At 45.6% G+C, this 17,404-nt stretch overlaps 1 protein-coding gene across 6 annotated transcripts in view; it reads left to right on the top strand.

The window, feature by feature from the left end:
- CHD1 (chromodomain helicase DNA binding protein 1) overlaps nt 1-17,404 on the top strand; it is a 135,412-nt gene that overhangs the window by 55,774 nt on the left and 62,234 nt on the right. For all 6 annotated transcript variants that reach the window (XM_056537549.1, XM_056537544.1, XM_056537545.1 and 3 more), the window contains 10 exons: nt 56-218; nt 4,564-4,716; nt 7,123-7,194; nt 7,340-7,489; nt 9,552-9,700; nt 9,811-9,907; nt 9,995-10,090; nt 13,063-13,236; nt 13,600-13,763; nt 14,922-14,963. In XM_056537549.1, the coding sequence (XP_056393524.1) occupies nt 56-218; nt 4,564-4,716; nt 7,123-7,194; nt 7,340-7,489; nt 9,552-9,700; nt 9,811-9,907; nt 9,995-10,090; nt 13,063-13,236; nt 13,600-13,763; nt 14,922-14,963 (1,260 nt within the window). The remainder of the gene's footprint in view (nt 1-55; nt 219-4,563; nt 4,717-7,122; nt 7,195-7,339; nt 7,490-9,551; nt 9,701-9,810; nt 9,908-9,994; nt 10,091-13,062; nt 13,237-13,599; nt 13,764-14,921; nt 14,964-17,404) is intronic.

Raw genomic sequence — 17,404 nt, forward strand, 5'->3', positions numbered from 1 at the left:
CCTGGTACATGATCCCTAAAGTCTATATTTATATTATTTGGTGTATTTTCCACAGGTGGATCTTAACACGGAATTACAAGGCTTTGAGCAAAGGGCCAAAAGGAAGTACCTCAGGATTTTTGAACATCATGATGGAGCTTAAAAAGTGTTGTAACCATTGCTACCTCATCAGGCTGCCTGAAGATAATGAATTATACAATAGACAAGAAGCTTTACAGGTAAACCACTGCTTACAATAGAAAACCTCTAAAGCTACTTACAGATGACAAGTATAAGTTTGGCCTTCATACAGTTGTTTCTTTAAGGCCTTGTTCACACAGTGGAATTTGCAAGCAGTATCTGACAGAAATGTTCAATGAGATTCTACAGTTTCAAATGCAGTCCGCTCAGAAATGCATTGCCCTCCTTTTCAGAGTGGTCATAGCACCCGCTGTCTACAGAATATCCACTGGAAATTTTCCGGGTGGGCGTTCCACTAAATATTCACCATGTGAACATACCCTAAATCAGTGTTTCCCAACCAGGGTGCATTCAGCTGTTGCAAAACTACAAATCCCAGCATTCCCAGCCAAAGGCACCCTGGTTGGGAAACACTGCCCTACATGTTTGTTGTAAAGAAGCAGCTATCATTGATCTCCTGAGTAACCTGGACAGAAAAGTAGACGCCAATTGTTTAACCCATGTGTCAGACTTGCAGTTTTTCAGCAATCCTGTTCAGAAGTGCAGGTAATGGCATTTTTAAAGTAGCTACTAAAAATAATGCATTTCTTGACCGCTTCATTGGTGGACACAGGACCATGGGTATATGCTGCTTGCCACTAGGAGACTGACAGTAGGCAAAAAAAAAGTCTGCTCCTCCCGGCAAGATATACCCGCCTCCTGGCTCTGAGCAACTCTGTTTTAGCTTAGTGTCAGCAGGAGGCAGACACAGGTCTGGAGCTCTCCAGACCTGGTGTTATTTATTTTGTTTTTTTCCAAGTTTGTGTCCAGTTTGATTTTCTCTTTGTTGTTTTTTCTAGCATGGGGTGACAGGAGCCTGAACCCCCACTTGCGAGCTAGGGGCACGGTGCATTGCTGAATAGGCTGTTAACCCCTCCTCACCACCAACCAGCGCCTGGTGGTGTACCCTGGGTCTGGGTCCCCATTTGCCCCTGTTTACCAGCAAAGTCTGGCTTAAGGCAGGTGGCCCATAGCTGGTTGAAGACCTCATGGGTGAGTGTGTTCAATGTGGGTGAGTATGTTTCCCCTCCCTCCCTTCCCCTCCCTCACTCCTCCATTCCCCCTCTATTCCCCTACTGGGCCTTAATTCTTCTTCCCTGGATGTTTTTTTTTTTCCTGGAGCCAAGAGGTTTTTTTTCGGGACATTAGGGGATAACTCCCATTAGCACCCTCCGCCAGCTAACCTCTGCCCTGTTTTTTTGCCGTGGACAGTCTGGTGTCGGCTGTCAGGGACACCTTCCACCTGCAGGACCCAGGAACTTCAGACGCGATCCCTGAAGTGTCCTTCCGCCGTGCTCGTCGGACACCCCAAGTTTTCAGCACTCACACTGAATTTGACGAGCTAAGTGGTCTTCTTCTCCTACAGTAGACCCTCCTGTGTCGCGGCTGTCTAAATCCACTACCCTGCCGCTGGCAGATGCAGCCTCCTTTTAAACAACCTTGGACAAGCGTATCGAAAATGTTGCCAAATTCGCATTTGAGGCGGTAGGCTTGGCTTTGTCGCCAGCCTTTGTGTGGCCCTTCACACCCTCCTTTCCCAGGGAGTGATAGTGCCAGTCCCTCCTCGTGAAAGTTTTTTGGGATTATACTCCAATCTCTTCGTAGTTCCCAAGAAGGGAGTCACTGTCCGACCCATTCTCGATTTGAAGCTTCTAAACCGGCATGTGCGGTTGTGGCGTTTCCGGATGGAATCCCTACGGTCAGTAGTCTCCTCCATGGATCCGCGGGAGTTTCTCTCTTCCATCGACATACGGAACACCTACTTGCACATCCCTATCTTCCCAACCCACCAGCGGTTTCTCAGGTTCGCTGTTCCCGCGGGGCATTTTCAGTTTGTCACCCCGACCTACGGGCTGGCGACCGCGCCCTAAGTCTTCACCAAGACGCTGGTGGCAGTGGTGGCTCTCCTCCACTCTCGGGGTGCCTCGGTTCTCCCCTATCTGGACAACCTACTCATCAAAGCGCAATCCCTGGAACAGAATCGGGTGAGCCTCAACATCACTCTGCAGACCCTCTCCAGTTTCGGTTGGATCAGCAACCGCACAAAATCCAACCTGTCTCCGTCCCAATCGCTGACTTTTTTAGGGATCCGCTTCGACACTACTGCGGGCCGCCTTCCTCTCCCGGAGGACAAGCTCCGGGAGTTGTCGGGGATTCGCTTGCTTCAGCAGCCGGGTCTGGTCCCCGTCCGTGCCTGCTTGTCGGTTCTGGGCAAGATGTTCTCTTCCATGGAGGCGATCCCCTTTGCCCAATTTTTGTATCGTCCTCTCCAGTGGGCCTCGCCTGCTCCGGGGCCTTCCAGTGCGGGTGCAGATGGACAACGCCACCACCGTGGCATACATCAATCGCCAGGGCGGCACCCGCAGCTCGGTAGCCATGACAGAAGTGTCGAAAATCCTCTCCTGGGCGGAACTTTACGTCCCGGCCTTATCGGTGGTGCACATTACCGGGATCGACAATTGGAAGGCGGACTTTGAGTCGCTTCACTGTCGACCCGGGCAAATAGTCGCTTCACCCAGAGGTCTTCGCTCAATTCTGTCACCGCTGGGGAACTCCAGATGTGGATCTCTTTCTGTTGCGCCGGAACAGGAAACTCCCTCGCTTAGTCTCCTGGTTGCGGGATCTTCTGGCACTGGCAGCAGACGCTCTTGTGGTTCCTTGGACCCCCCTTCGCTCTCCCTTACCTCTTTCCTCTGCTTCCATTTCTTCCCATGGTCATCTGGAAGCTCAAGGAGGAGGACGTCTCGGTGATTCTGGTGGCCCTGAATTTGCCTTGTCGTGTGTGGTACGCGGATGTCGTCTGTCTCGTGGCAGACGTTCCCTTTCGTATCGTCCTGACCTCCTCTCCCAAGGACCCCTCTGCCACCCCAATTTACTCGGGGGTTCTCTACCCGATTCTTTATCCATGCTCCGTGCCCGAAAGCCCTGGTCCGCCAGGATACACCACCATACCTGGTGGGCCTATTTCCGCTTGTGTGAGGCTCTTTCTCTCCCACCACTTTTTCATTGCCGAATCTCTTGTCTTTTTTGCAATCTGAACTGGAAATGCACAATTACCTCAGTTCCATCAAGGGGCAGGTTTCGGCACTTTCTGTCCTCTTCCAACACCCTCTTGCATCCAACCTTCATGTGTGCACTTTCTTGCAGGGCGTAGCTTACAAGGTTCCTCCGTTCCGGTCCCCCACGGCACCTTGAAGGGCACTCCGTTTGAGCCTCTTGGTCAGGTTTCCCTTCGTTTCCTTTCCTGGAAGGTGGCCTTTCTTGTCGCAGTCACGTTCGTTCGCCTTGTGTGTCGAATTTGCTGCCCTCTCTTGCCATTCCCCTTTTCTGGTGCTTCACCAAGACAAGGTGGTTCTTCGGCGGTACTTTCAGCCCATGGTCATGACTTCCTTTCACTTGAACGAGGAGATTGTTTCCTTCTTTCTACCCGTCCCCTACTCATCCGCGGGAGAGCCAGCTTCACAATTTGTCGGTCACTTCCTCCTTCCGGCAGTGTGACTCTGTTTGTGCTTCTCGAGAGCGACGCAAGGGGCTCCCAGCTTCCAAGGCCACTATCTACTGGTGGATACGCTCCACCATTTTTAGAGGCGTATCATTGCAACGGTCAGGTATCACCCCCCCCCCCCCCTTTCGAGTGAGGGCTCACTCCACCCACACGGTGGTGGCCTCCTGGGAGGTCAGCCACGGGGCTTTGCAACGCGTCTTCTTGGTCGTCTCTGCATACTTTTGCCAGGGCCACAGGGTTTTGTAGGTGGCTGAGTTCTTTTCTGGAATGTTGGTCTTTCCCTCCCAGGGAATGCTTTAGGACGTCCCATGGTCCTGTGTCGCCGAATGAAGCGCTTGAGAAAAGTAGATTTTTGTACTTATTGTAAAAAATCTTTCTCGGAGCTTCTACTTGGGGATACAGCACCCACCCATTGGTTTGTTTGGGGCCAGACAGTTTCCGTGGCTGTGGTGCGGGGGTGTTTTTTTTTTTTTTTTTTTTTGTGCTCGGTCCCCTTCTTTTGTCTGTGTTTTTTTCGGACTGTTCCCTTCTTGGTCTGTTCGCCTTCTGCTTTGGGACTAAACAGAGTTGCTCAGAGCCAGGAGGCGGGTATATCTTGCCGGGTGGAGCCGACTTTCTTTAGTTTTTTTGCCTAGTGTCAGCCTCCTAGCGGCAGGCAGCATATACCTATGATCCTGTGTCCCCCAATAGAAGCTCTGAGAAAGAGATTTTACGGTAAGTACAAAAAGCTACTTTTTCTGTATTTCTGGTTCTTCTGACAGTGTATTTTGTAGATCAACTTGTGAATAATAATAATTGGGAATCTTAATGCTTAAACTTTTTTTTTTTTTTCTCTTAAGCACTTAATTCGGAGTAGCGGTAAACTGATTCTTCTGGACAAGTTGTTAGTACGTTTGAGAGAACGTGGTAATAGAGTCTTGATATTTTCTCAAATGGTTCGGATGCTGGACATCCTGGCAGAGTATTTGAAGGCTCGACAGTTTCCCTTTCAGGTAAGTTTTAGAACTGGGTTGTTTACAAAAAGCCTTGCTTAAGTATTTACCACTTTTCTAAAGTTTGTCATGGTATAACCATAGATTGATTTCATTGTGATTATATGTAATAAACCAACACAAAATAGCCATTTACAAGTAGAGGAAATATTACTTCAAAAATTATTTGCAAACAAGAATCTGAAGTGTATTTAATGCATATTTATTCACCCTTTTTACCATGAAACCCCCTGACAACAAAGATCGGGTGTGACAAATTGCCTTTACAAGTCACATAATTAGTAAATAGAGCCCACCTGTCTGCAGTTTAATCTCAGTATAACTGCACCTGTTCTGTAAAGGCCTGGGGGGGGGGGGGGGGGGGGGGGGAGGCATTTATCTTTGCCTTCCTGACATTTTATTGGCTGTAATTTGGTGCAAAATTCAATCAGTTTTTGAGCAACATTTTTGTGCAATTTCAAAATATACACTTTCTCAAAAATTTACTGTGAAATGCAGTGAATCATTATTGACATTGCAGTGGAAAATATTTACCATGTGTCCCTCTTTTAAAACGGCACAAAAAAAGCTGTGCAAACCTTAAAAAAAAAAACAATTCATACCATGTCTGCCTTGCCTTAGAAAATTGCCATCCTACAGCAAATACTGAGATTTTTGTTTCAGCCCACAAATGATAAATCTTCCCCAAAGAGTTTGTTAGAAAGCATTACTGAACAATCAGCAGCATGAAGACCAAGTACCTCACTAAACAGATCAGGGATAAAGTTGTGAATATGTGAAAAGCAGGGTTAGGTTATACAAAAATAAAAAATAAAAGAATTACATGCTTCGAACATTTTATGGAACATCATAACATCCATCATCAGAAAGTGGAAAGAATATGGTACATTCTACCAAGACATGGCCACAGTTGCCAACTTTTTGTTCTCAATATTGCTTGTGTCACAATAAAAGGTATTTTGCTCTTTCAAAGTACTATACATGTTTTGTTGATGGTAAAAGTACTTAACCCCTTAACGACGCAGGACGTATATTTACGTCCTGCGCCGGCTCCCGCGATATGAAGCGGGATTGCGCCGCGATCCCGCATCATATCGCGTCGGTCCCGGCGCTAATCAACGGCCGGGACCCGCGGCTAATACCACACATCGCCGATCGCGGCGATGTGCGGTATTAACCCTTTAGAAGCGGCGGTCAAAGCTGACCGCCGCTTTTAAAGTGAAAGTGAAAGTGACCCGGCTGCTCAGTCGGGCTGTTCGGGACCGCCGCGGTGAAATCGCGGCGTCCCGAACAGCTGATCGGACACCGGGAGGGCTCTTACCTGCCTCCCCGGTGTCCGATCGACGAATGACTGCTCCGTGCCTGAGATCCAGGCAGGAGCAGTCAAGCGCCGATAATGCTGATCACAGGCGTGTTAATGCACGCCAGTGATCAGCATTAGAGATCAGTGTGTGCAGTGTTATAGGTCCCTATGGGACCTATAACACTGCAAAAAAAAAGTAAAAAAAAAGTGTTAATAAAGGTCATTTAACCCCTTCCCTAATAAAAGTTTGAATCACCCCCCTTTTCCCATAAAAAAAATAAAACAGTGTAAAAAAAATAAAAAATAAACATATGTGGTATTGCCGCGTGCGTAAATGTCCGAACTATAAAAATATATCATTAATTAAGCCGTACGGTCAATGGCGTACGCGCAAAAAAAATTCCAAAGTCCAAAAAAGCGTATTTTGGTCACTTTTTATATCATTAAAAAATGAATAAAAAGTGATCAAAAAGTCCGATCAAAACAAAAATCATACCGATAAAAACTTCAGATCACGGCGCAAAAAATGAGCCCTCATACCGCCCCATACGTGGAAAAATAAAAAAGTTATAGGGGTCAGAAGATGACATTTTTAAACGTATAAATTTTCCTGCATGTAGTTATGATTTTTTCCAGAAGTGCGACAAAATCAAACCTATATAAGTAGGGTATCATTTTAACCGTATGGACCTACAGAATAATAAGGTGTAATTTTTACCGAAATATGCACTGCGTAGAAACGAAAGCCCCCAAAAGTTACAAAATGGCGGTTTTTTTTCGATTTTGTCGCACAATGATTTTTTTTTCCGTTTCGCTGTGCATTTTTGGGTAAAATGACTAATGTCACTGCAAAGTAGAATTGGCGACGCAAAAAATAAGCCATAATATGAATTTTTAGGTGGAAAATTGAAAGGGTTATGATTTTTAAAAGGTAAGGAGGAAAAAACGAAAGTGCAAAAATGGAAAAACCCTGAGTCCTTAAGGGGTTAAACTCCAGTTTGTAACAGTAACAATCAGGGCAAAAAGTCCAAGTGGTGAATACGTATGCAATACACTCTACATATACGTGCAGTTACCTATGCTTATCTTATACTCCTTATTAGAGATTAGATGGATCCATCAAAGGAGAAATAAGAAAGCAGGCGCTGGACCATTTTAATGCGGAAGGATCAGAGGTAGGTTTATTTTATTGAAAATGTTTGTATTGATAAAAATGTCCTTCCCCCCCCCCCCCCCCATCTCTTCAATTGTTATGTAGACTTGTTTTACTTTGACTTGAATTGCTAAAATTTCAAACCTGTTTTTTTTTTTTTCCTGCAGGATTTTTGCTTTCTGCTTTCTACCCGTGCTGGTGGTCTTGGAATAAACCTTGCTTCAGCTGATACGGTAGTGATTTTTGATTCTGACTGGAATCCACAAAATGACCTTCAAGCCCAAGCGAGAGCTCATCGAATAGGACAAAAGAAACAAGTAATGTGTTTTTTTTTTTTTGTCCCCCCCCCCCCCTTCTCTCTGCAGATTTTTAGAAATATAGCATTTCAATACTTTCTTTACTGGAAAACTAACTCCAAACAAATCCACCTAGTATTTTATTGTCTTGAAATCAGGGGTGCACACGTGTAAAAGGAGATTTTTTTAACACTTACCGTGAAATCTCTTTCTCGAAGGATCCATTGGGGGACACAGACCGTGGGTGTATCTTGCTGTCTCTAGGAGGTGTAACACTATGGTAATAAAAAGTCAGCTCCTCCCAGCAGGATATACCCGCCTTCAGGCTCTGAGCTAGTCAGTTTAAGTTCCAGAGCAATAGGAGGAGACCAATAGGGCAAAGAAAAACCCAAAACTGTCCGAGAATCAGAAGAAAAAACACATCTGAACACGCCCTCGGACAGAGAACCAAAGGAAAAACCCAAAAAGGGCGGGAGCTGTGTCCCCCAATGGATGCTTCGAGAAAGAGATTTTACGGTAAGTGTTAAAAAAATCTCCTTTTCTCTATCGGCCCCATTGGGGGACACAGACCGTGGGACGTACCAAAGCCGTCCCTTGGGTGGGCAGATAAGTAATCAGGCAGACGGCCGATCCACTGCCACCTGCAACACTTTACGACCCAGACTAGCATCAGCCGATGCGAAAGTATGAACTCGGAAAACCTCGAGAGAGTGTGCAAAGACGACCAGGTAGCCGCCTTGCAAATCTGCGAGGCCAAAGGCTCTATTCCGGAGAGCCCAGGAAGCCCAACAGAACATGTGGAATGAGCCACAACCCTGAAAGGAGGAATCTTCCCCTTACAGCGATAGGCTTCCGCAATGGCGGACCGAATCCACCGAGAAACGGTGGCCTTGGACGCAGGATGTCCCTTGCGACGACCTTCCGTAAGGACGACAAAGGAATCACACTGCCGAAACGAAGAAATGATGGAGAGATAAGACCGAACAGCCCAAAACAACATCCAGCTTGTGTAGTAAGCGCTCCTTAGGATGAGAAGGAGCCGGACAAAAGGACGGGAGGACAATGCCCTCATTGAAATGAAAGGCCGAGACGACCTTAGGCAAAAAAGAAGGAAGTGGCCAGAAAACGACCTTGTCCTGGTGGATCACCAGAAACTGAGAACGGCAGGAAAGAACTGCCAGTTCAGACACCCTCCGGATGGAGGTGATGGCAAGAAACGCCAGTTTCCAAGAAAGAAGGCGGAGAGACACCTCTCAAAGCGGCTCAAAGGGTTCACCCTGGAGGGCACTCAGAACCAAGTTCAAGTACTTACTTCAGTCAGAAGAACTTACCTGATGGAGTCTTCAGTAAAGTCTTCAGCCAGCTTATGGTCCCTGCATCACGCCTAGCTGCTATGCGCGAGCGAGGTGAGCAGAGACATAGGGGGACCCGGACCCATGAGGTACCAACCAGGCGCTGACCGTTGGTGAGGGGGGGTTAACAGCGCATATACGCAATGTCTGTGCCCCCTTACTCGCAATGTACCGCAGTTCCTGAGTCCCCACCTGAAAACTGGGAAAGGGAATAAAAAACTAACATGTCCCTATACTAGGAAAAAAAAAAAACAGAAGACCTGGACTGGAGAATCCAGCCCATGTCCACACTAAGCGTGAACTGACTAGCTCAGAGCCTGAAGGCGGGTATATCCTGCTGGGAGCAGCTGGCTTTTTTTATTACCATAGTGTCACACCTCCTAGAGACAGCAAGATACACCCACTGTCTGTGTCCCCCAATGGAGCCGATAGAGAAACATATCTTCCCCTACTCAACACAGTTTAGAGCCACGTACTATCCCTATCTGTAAGATAGTGGCAAGAAGTGTTATTGTGGGGACACAGTGTAGGATTTAGTACTGTACTTTTAGGCTTTAAACTTTTATAGTACAGGTATTAAAGGTTGTTTGCATTTTTGGGGTCTTTTTTGTGGCACCACTCTACCACTCTTGTCCATGGTTTCTGTCTAATATTGCACCTAAGCAGGTCTGAAGTTTTTATTGACATTGTACATCTAATGCACTCACCAGCTTTACATCTGCTGTATTTAGGTGAACATATACCGCCTTGTCACCAAAAGCTCTGTAGAGGAAGATATTATTGAAAGGGCGAAGAAGAAGATGGTGCTGGATCACCTTGTAATTCAAAGAATGGACACCACTGGCAAGACTGTTTTACACACTGGATCAACACCATCTAGGTATGACAATATTGTGTGGAGTCTATCAATTACTTTGTGATCCTTTTAACTCTTTCTCTGCAAGTATTTGAGTCGGGTAAACAGTAGTGTTTTTTTTTCTCTTATTGAAGTTCTACACCTTTCAATAAAGAGGAGCTTGCTGCTATTTTAAAGTTTGGTGCTGAGGAGCTTTTCAAAGAACCAGAAGGAGAAGAAGAAGAACCCCAGGTGTGTAAAGTTATACACAAATAGTCTTATATGTTATGTATCTTATTACATTTAACATATTCATCCTGTATGTTACATTGTATCAAGGAAATGGATATTGATGAGATCTTGAACAGAGCAGAGACCCGTGAAAATGAAGTTGGACCACAGACTGTGGGCGATGAATTACTTTCACAGTTTAAGGTATTTTATATTCTACTTAAATTCCCATCAGCTACATTTAAGCTCTAATGCTCCATCAAAGGCTAGCTGACCTCGGAAACATTTCTTCTCAATACAATACTTTGCTAGATAAAACATTTCTCACTTACACATTAGATTTTTATATGAAACCGACTTAAATGGGCACTGTCATGAATAAATAAATATAGATCTGTCCCTGTGCCACATTTACCCCTCTCATCGCCACCCCCCATGTCTCCTCATCCCCCCCATGTCTCATAATTTCCCCCTGTCATAGACCACCACTAGCCATACAGACATTAAAGGGTACCTTTCATCAACAAAAACTTTTGCTATATCATAGATTAAGGTATGCAGAATAACTTTCCAATAGCATGTTATTAAAAAATATGCTTCTTTCTATTTAATTTTCCACTTTGAAAAAATGACCACTAGGGGTCTCCCTACCAGTCCTTTTTTTTTTTATTTTTTTTTATAGATTTCAGACTCCTGCTGAAGTCCTAAATCTTAGACTGCAGTTGGGACACAGACAAGCTCAACACTGCTCCCTGGCAGTGAGCAGTGGTGAGTATGCCTGTGTACTGGCTGCCATCTGAGATTTAGGACTCAAGCATGAGTCTGAAATCTATATAAAAAGACTGGTAGGGAGACCCCTAGTGGTCATTTTTTCAAAGTGGAAAATTAAATAGAAAGAAGCATATTTTTTAATAACCTGCTATTGGAAAGTTATTCTGCATACCTTAATCTATAATATAGCAAAAGTTTTTTTGATGAAATGTACCCTTTAAGCATTTAGTGCCTCCCCCCACCATAATTTCACCCTGTCTCATCATCCCCCCCCCCCCCCCACCCGGTCTCATCATGTCCCCCATCATTCCCCCCTCATCATCCCCCCATCATGTTCCTCCTATCTAGTGGTCTTCAACCTGCGGACCTCCAGATGTTGCAAAACTACAACTCCCAGCATGCCGGGACAGCCAAATGCTGTCCGGGCATGCTGGTAGTTTTAGTCTTTCAACATCTGGAGGTCCGCAGGTTGAAGACCACTCTTCCCCTTTCCTTACCTGGCTGCGCTTCGGCTGTCTTGTGGGCTGCGGTCAGTGAAGCAGATGAGTGACGTCCTCTCCCGGCTCCTCTGCAGGGCATCAGGGATGTAACTTTTCAGCGGTGACTACAGGAAATGTAAAGTGACGTCACTGATGCTGCGCAGAGAAGCCGGCAGAGGACATCACTCATCTGCTTCACTGACTGCAGCCCGCAAGACCCCCCGCCTGACCTGCCGAAGCGCAGCAAAGTAAGGAAAATAAAAAAAATCTATAAAAAGCAGGGAAAAGGGGGAATGATGAGGGAGGGGGAGGTAGGGAAAATGAAAAGTAAAACTGTCACTTGTTTTCTCCCGCACTATCCACTGGTTCTGGTGGATAGTGCGGGAGACGCTGATTAAAAGGTAGGGCAGCTCCGGACAAGGTAGGGCTCATTTTAATCAGTGTCTCCCACACTATCCACCAGTACCTGTGGATAGCGCGGGAGAAAACAAGTGAGGCTGGGTCCACACTACGTTTTGTCCCATACGGGAGCGCATACGGCAGGGGGGAGCTAAAACCTCGCGCTCCCGTATGTGACCGTATGCGCTCCTGTATGCCATTCACTTCAATGAGCCGACCGGAGTGAAACGTTCGGTCCGGTCGGCTCATTTTTGCGCCGTATGCGCTTTGACAACCGGACCTAAAACCGTGGTCAACCACGGTTTTAGGTCCGGTTGTAAAAGCGCATACGGCGCAAAAATGAGCCGACCGGACCGAACGTTTCACTCCGGTCGGCTCATTGAAGTGAATGGCATACGGGAGCGCATACGGTCACATACGGGAGCGCGAGGTTTTAGCTCCCTCCTGCCGTATGCGCTCCCGTATGGGACAAAACGTAGTGTGGACCCAGCCTGACAGTTTTCCAGAGCGGGAAGGAGACGCCCACTAGTCACTGATTTAAAGTGGCCGCGGCCGTGCTGCTATTACTTAACAAGCAGCCGCTTTAAATTAGTGACCAGAAGATTTATCGGCGTATAACACGCAGGCAGGCTTTTTGCCTTAAATTTAAAAGTGCATGTTATACGCCGGTATGTGTGTGTATATATATATATATATTATATTATATTATATTATATTATATTTACAAACAGTGCCTGTGAACATAAGTGAATCCCAAATATACTTGCATTATTTTTTGGTAATTTTGTATTTGAAAAACACCATAAAACAGCAGCCACTAAGGGATCCCCATATCCTCTCCCTGGCTTTTATTGGCTGTAATTGAAAAGTGACCGTGGCAGCGCTCCTGTACAGTCAGAATACAGCAAGTAGGGATGGGCTTAGCACTGTGCAATCAATCTGCAGAGCACAGCACAGAGTGAGAGCAAGCATTGCTGCGGGCTCTGCTTTCGAAGTGGGGAGAGCAGACCTAGTGGCAGAGCAGCTTCAGCAGTGTCTTCCATCTCCCCCACAGACAACCATTGCAGTCTCCCTCCATAACTGTTAGCCGTGATGTACTATAGAGTAAGGAGGGCGGGTAGAAGATACTTGAAGCGATGTACTATAAATATGTATGTGTTCAACAGGGCTAGGCTGTATGTGTGCAGCAGAGCTGTGTGTGTGTGGCTTAACTGTGTGTATGTATCCTCCTCTCTGTGTAGCTCAGGGATAAACAGGAGAGTGGTAGGGAGGAGACTGCAGATGTTTGGCAACTTAAGAGACAGGAAGTTTGCATCAGTAAGGGCAAGAATAATCACTGCCTGGGAATGCCCACAGTGTTTAGGAGAGCATTCGATACCATACCTGTTCAGAACGGGGCTGCTTACAGCCACTGGAAAACAGAGAAATAAAGAAAAGGCTGGACCAAATCAGACCATTACGAAGTATGGCTGCAGCGTTTTTAGTTTTTTTGGCTTAGTGATGACTGGAACATTTCATTTATTTAAGGTTGCCAACTTTGCAACAATGGAAGAGGATGATATTGTGGAGCCTGATCGAAATGCAAAAACCTGGGAAGATATTATACCCTCAGACCAGAGAAGGAGAATGGAGGAAGAGGAAAGACAAAAGGAACTTCAGGAAATCTATTTGCTTCCCAGGATGCGAAACTGTGCAAAGCAGGTGAGAATCTGATTTAAAGCAATTTTCTGACCCCTTTGAGAAAAAAAAATGACCGGGAGCAGGCAATAGCTGTAAATAGTACATATTTAGTCCAGCATAGGCATAGTTATGGACTGCCTGGTGAAAGTGCCCCCCCCCCCCCCTTGATAACATAAACACTCGGCACTGCGTGTTGCAGCCGTTCACTGGCCTTACCTTTCACATGCATTTTCCCTTATCTATAAGATACTTAAACTGGCCAGTAAGGAGCAATGATGGCTCTGGGCTACAAGCAAACAGAGGGTTTAGAATGGCTTTTTTTCTTCCTCTTTCAGGAAAGTGTTTCTGTAGGATACATTATTCTCCAACATTTCTGAATTTTAGGCAAGCTTTAATGGGAGTGAAGGTAGACGAAGTCGAAATAGAAGATATTCTGGTTCTGAGGACAGTGATTCGGATTCTGATAGAAAAAGACCGAAGAAACGAGGTCGGCCAAGGACCATACCAAGAGAAAACATTAAAGGTTTTAGTGATGCCGAGATACGAAGGTACAAATCTTACATGAAATGTTACCCCCAATAAATCTGATCAGACATAAGATTTTAACTGACTATAAAATTATCTTATATATATATATATATATATATATATATATATATATATATATATATATTTATATATATATATATAATATAAATATAAACTCAATGTATGTGTGTATGTTCCACAAAAACTTCCAAACGGCTAAAGATATTAACATGAAACTTGGCACACATGTTACTTGTATGTCAGCAACAAACATAGAATAGGTGATTTAACCCTTACTCACCCCCATTTGCCAGGGACAGTGTTTGCGTTTAAAGTCCCATACAAGTCCAAACGGCTGAAGATATTTCGATAATACTTGGTCACATGTTACTTATATGCCCACTTAAAATATAGGATAGTTAATTTAACCCTTAATTACTCCCATTTGTGAGTGTCGGGATTTTTGTTTAAAGTCCCATGCAAATCAATGGGAAATGTATGTTCTCACATATCTTCCGTACGGCTGGAGATATTTCAATACCTTGTACACATATTACAGGTCGGGATAGGAGGACCCGGGGATAGGAGGGATAGGATATAAAGTCAAAAGCTTCCTCCTTGGTTTATTTTCCTCCCCAACAAGGATTAGAAAGGAAAAACCGGGCAACGTCGGGTACTCCGCTAGTTTACTATATATAAAGGAATACAGTTGACTGTTTTAGCTGATATGTAGTATTGTGTAAACAATACTATGAGGGAGATTTATCAAAACCTGTGTAGAGGAAGAGTGATGCAGTTGCCCATAACAACCAATCAGATCGCTTCTTTGAAAAGACCTCTTAAAAATGAAAGAAGAAATCTGGTTGATATGGGCAACTGGTCCACTCTTTATCTAAACAAGTTTTGGTAAATCTCCCCCTATGTTCGGTACATTTCTCTGTATAGAAATCTGCAGAGAAATGTATAAATCTGCCAGCCAGCCAGGAAGCAGAGTGCAATTCCTCTTTTTCCTCGGCTAATAACTTATAATCGCAGTGATCATGACCTGTGCGATCAGCAACTGTTTTCTGATCGACATGCCAAAAGTTATTGTTTTTAATGACTTAACGCTTTAAAGTTTTACATTATTGCACTGCTTAGATGTGTCTTTTAATCTCTACCCATCTCATATTCTCTAGGTTTATTAAAAGTTACAAAAAATTTGGTGGACCTCTAGAAAGGTAATGGCTTACTTTAATTCATTCATTCAGTCAGTTGCTAGGTTTTGACATAAAGCTTTACCCTATCGGTCTTTTTTTCTTTCTGTCATTTTTATTTGTTTTCGTTTTTTGTCATATTAGGGAAGGTGTCCGTTAAATTTTTTAATACTTTTTTTTATGAATGGCACAAGGTGATGCTTAATTAACTTTTAACCCCTTAAGGACCAGGCCATTTTACACCTTAAAGGGTACCTCTCATCAAATAAACTTTTGATATATTTTAGATTAATGAATGTTGAATAACTTTCCAATAGCATGTTAATGAAAAATATGCTTCTTTCTATTGTATTTTTCCCGATCAGTCCTGTCAGCAAGCATTTCTGACTCATGCTGGAGTCCTAAACACTCAGAGCTGCCAGCCTGCTTTGTTCACAGCCAAACAGGCTGTGACCAAAGCAGGCTGGCAGCTCTGAGTGTTCTCCTTTGTGAACAATGAAATAAAAAAAAGCACAAACGGATGCGCTCCGTAGTTTAACACCAAAGGTGAGTTGGTAACGCTAAGTGTGAATTGCGCTTACCACATGAAGTTGTACTCCAACCAAGTACAACAATGGAACAGGGTGTATCATCAAAGGGTCTCTGCAGCTTCGTCCCGCTGAAATAGAATCACGATAAAAACAAGCAATCTCCAGGTAGCAGAGCGGGATCAATGGAAGCGCTGAGACCAGATAAGTTAAAAGGATTTATTTCCCATAATGCAACGTGTTTCACGGTCACCCGCTTCCTCAGGCTGTGAACAAAGCAGATTGGCAGCTCGTAGTGTTTAGGACTCCAGCATGAGTCTGAAATGCTTGCTGCCAGGACTGGTAGGGAGACCCCTAGTGGTCATTTCTTCAAAGTGGAAAATTAAATAGAAAGAAGCATATTTTTTAATAACATGCAATTGTGAAGTTATTCTGCATACATTAATCTATAATATATCAAAAGTTTTTTTGCTGAGAGGTACCCTTTAACCCCTTAAGGACACATGACGTTCTCATACGTCTCCATTTCAGAGTCCTTAAGGACACATGACGTATGAGAACATCATGTGTTTTACCGGCCCCCCGCAACCATCTGGAGCGGAGCCGGTCCCCGATGCCTGCTGAAATCGTTCAGCAGGCATCGGGGCATATCGCCCAGGGGGGTCATTATGACCCCCCATGTCGGCGATGGCCCCAGATCGCTGGACAATTCAGTCCAGCGATCTGCGGCGGATTCCGGGTCAATCGGGTCTCCGGTGACCCGGAATTATTGGCTGAGACGGCCCCGAACAGCCAGAGCCAGCAGGGGTGAGGTGGCACTGGTGCCACCTCCCGATCGCCCTGATTCGTCGGCCGTATTACCGGCCGACCAATCAGGGCGCCTGCTGCGGGTGTCACTCCCGCAACCCGCTCCGCCCCTCTTCCGGAGGACGTGAGCTGGTGCGGAAAGTGCACCCCGGGTGCTGGGGACCGCGATCCCCGGTCGCCCCTGTTGGGATCGGGGCCCCAGGAGCAGCGGCGGCGGCGGAGACGACGAGGGACTTACCTGGTGCGGCTGGATCGTTGGAGGTGAGTAACAGCCTCCTGCTGTTGCTTAGCAACAGCTCCCAGCATGCAAAAAGGGCATGCTGGGAGCTGTAGTTATGCAACAGCAGGAGGCAGACCACCACAACTCCCAGCATGCCCTTATGGGCATGCTGGGACTTGTAGTTTTGCAACAGCTGGAGGCACATTCTTTCTATGGAAAAGTGTACCTTCAGCTGTTGTGTAACTACAACTCCCAGCTTGCACAATCAGCTAAAGTGCATGCTGGGAGTTGTAGTGGTGCATCTGGTGGTTGCATAACTACAACTCCCAGCATGCCCGTTGGCTGTCTGTGACTGCTGAGAGTTGTAGTTTTGCAACATCTGAAGGCACACTGAGTTAAGTAGCAAACCAGTGTGTCTCCAGCTGTTGCATAACTACAATCCCCAGCATCCCCAGCCAAAGTAGTATGCCTCCAGCTGTTGCATAACTACAACACCCAGCATGCCCTTCCGCTGTCCGTACATGCTGGGGGTTGTAGCTTTTGCAACAGCTGAAGGCACACTGGTTGCAAAACACTGAGTTTGTTACCAAACTCGGTGTTTCACAACCTGTGTGTCTCCAGCTGTTGCAAAACTACAACTCCCAGCATGCACTGATAGACCGTACATGCTGGGAGTTGTAGTTTTGCTACAGCTGGCTGTTCCCCCCCCCCCCCCCCCCCCCCCCAATGTGAACGTACAGGGTACACTCACATGGGCGGAGGATTACAGTAAGTATCCGGCTGCAAGTTTGAGGTGCGGCAAAATTTCTGCCGCAGCTCAAACTGCCAGCGAGAAACTACTGTGAACCCCCGCCCTTGCGACTGTACCCTAAAAACACTACACTACACTAACACACAATAAAATAAAAAGT

Source organism: Hyla sarda, chromosome 1 (genome assembly GCF_029499605.1).
Source record: "Hyla sarda isolate aHylSar1 chromosome 1, aHylSar1.hap1, whole genome shotgun sequence".
Classification (NCBI taxonomy): Eukaryota; Metazoa; Chordata; class Amphibia; order Anura; family Hylidae; genus Hyla; species Hyla sarda.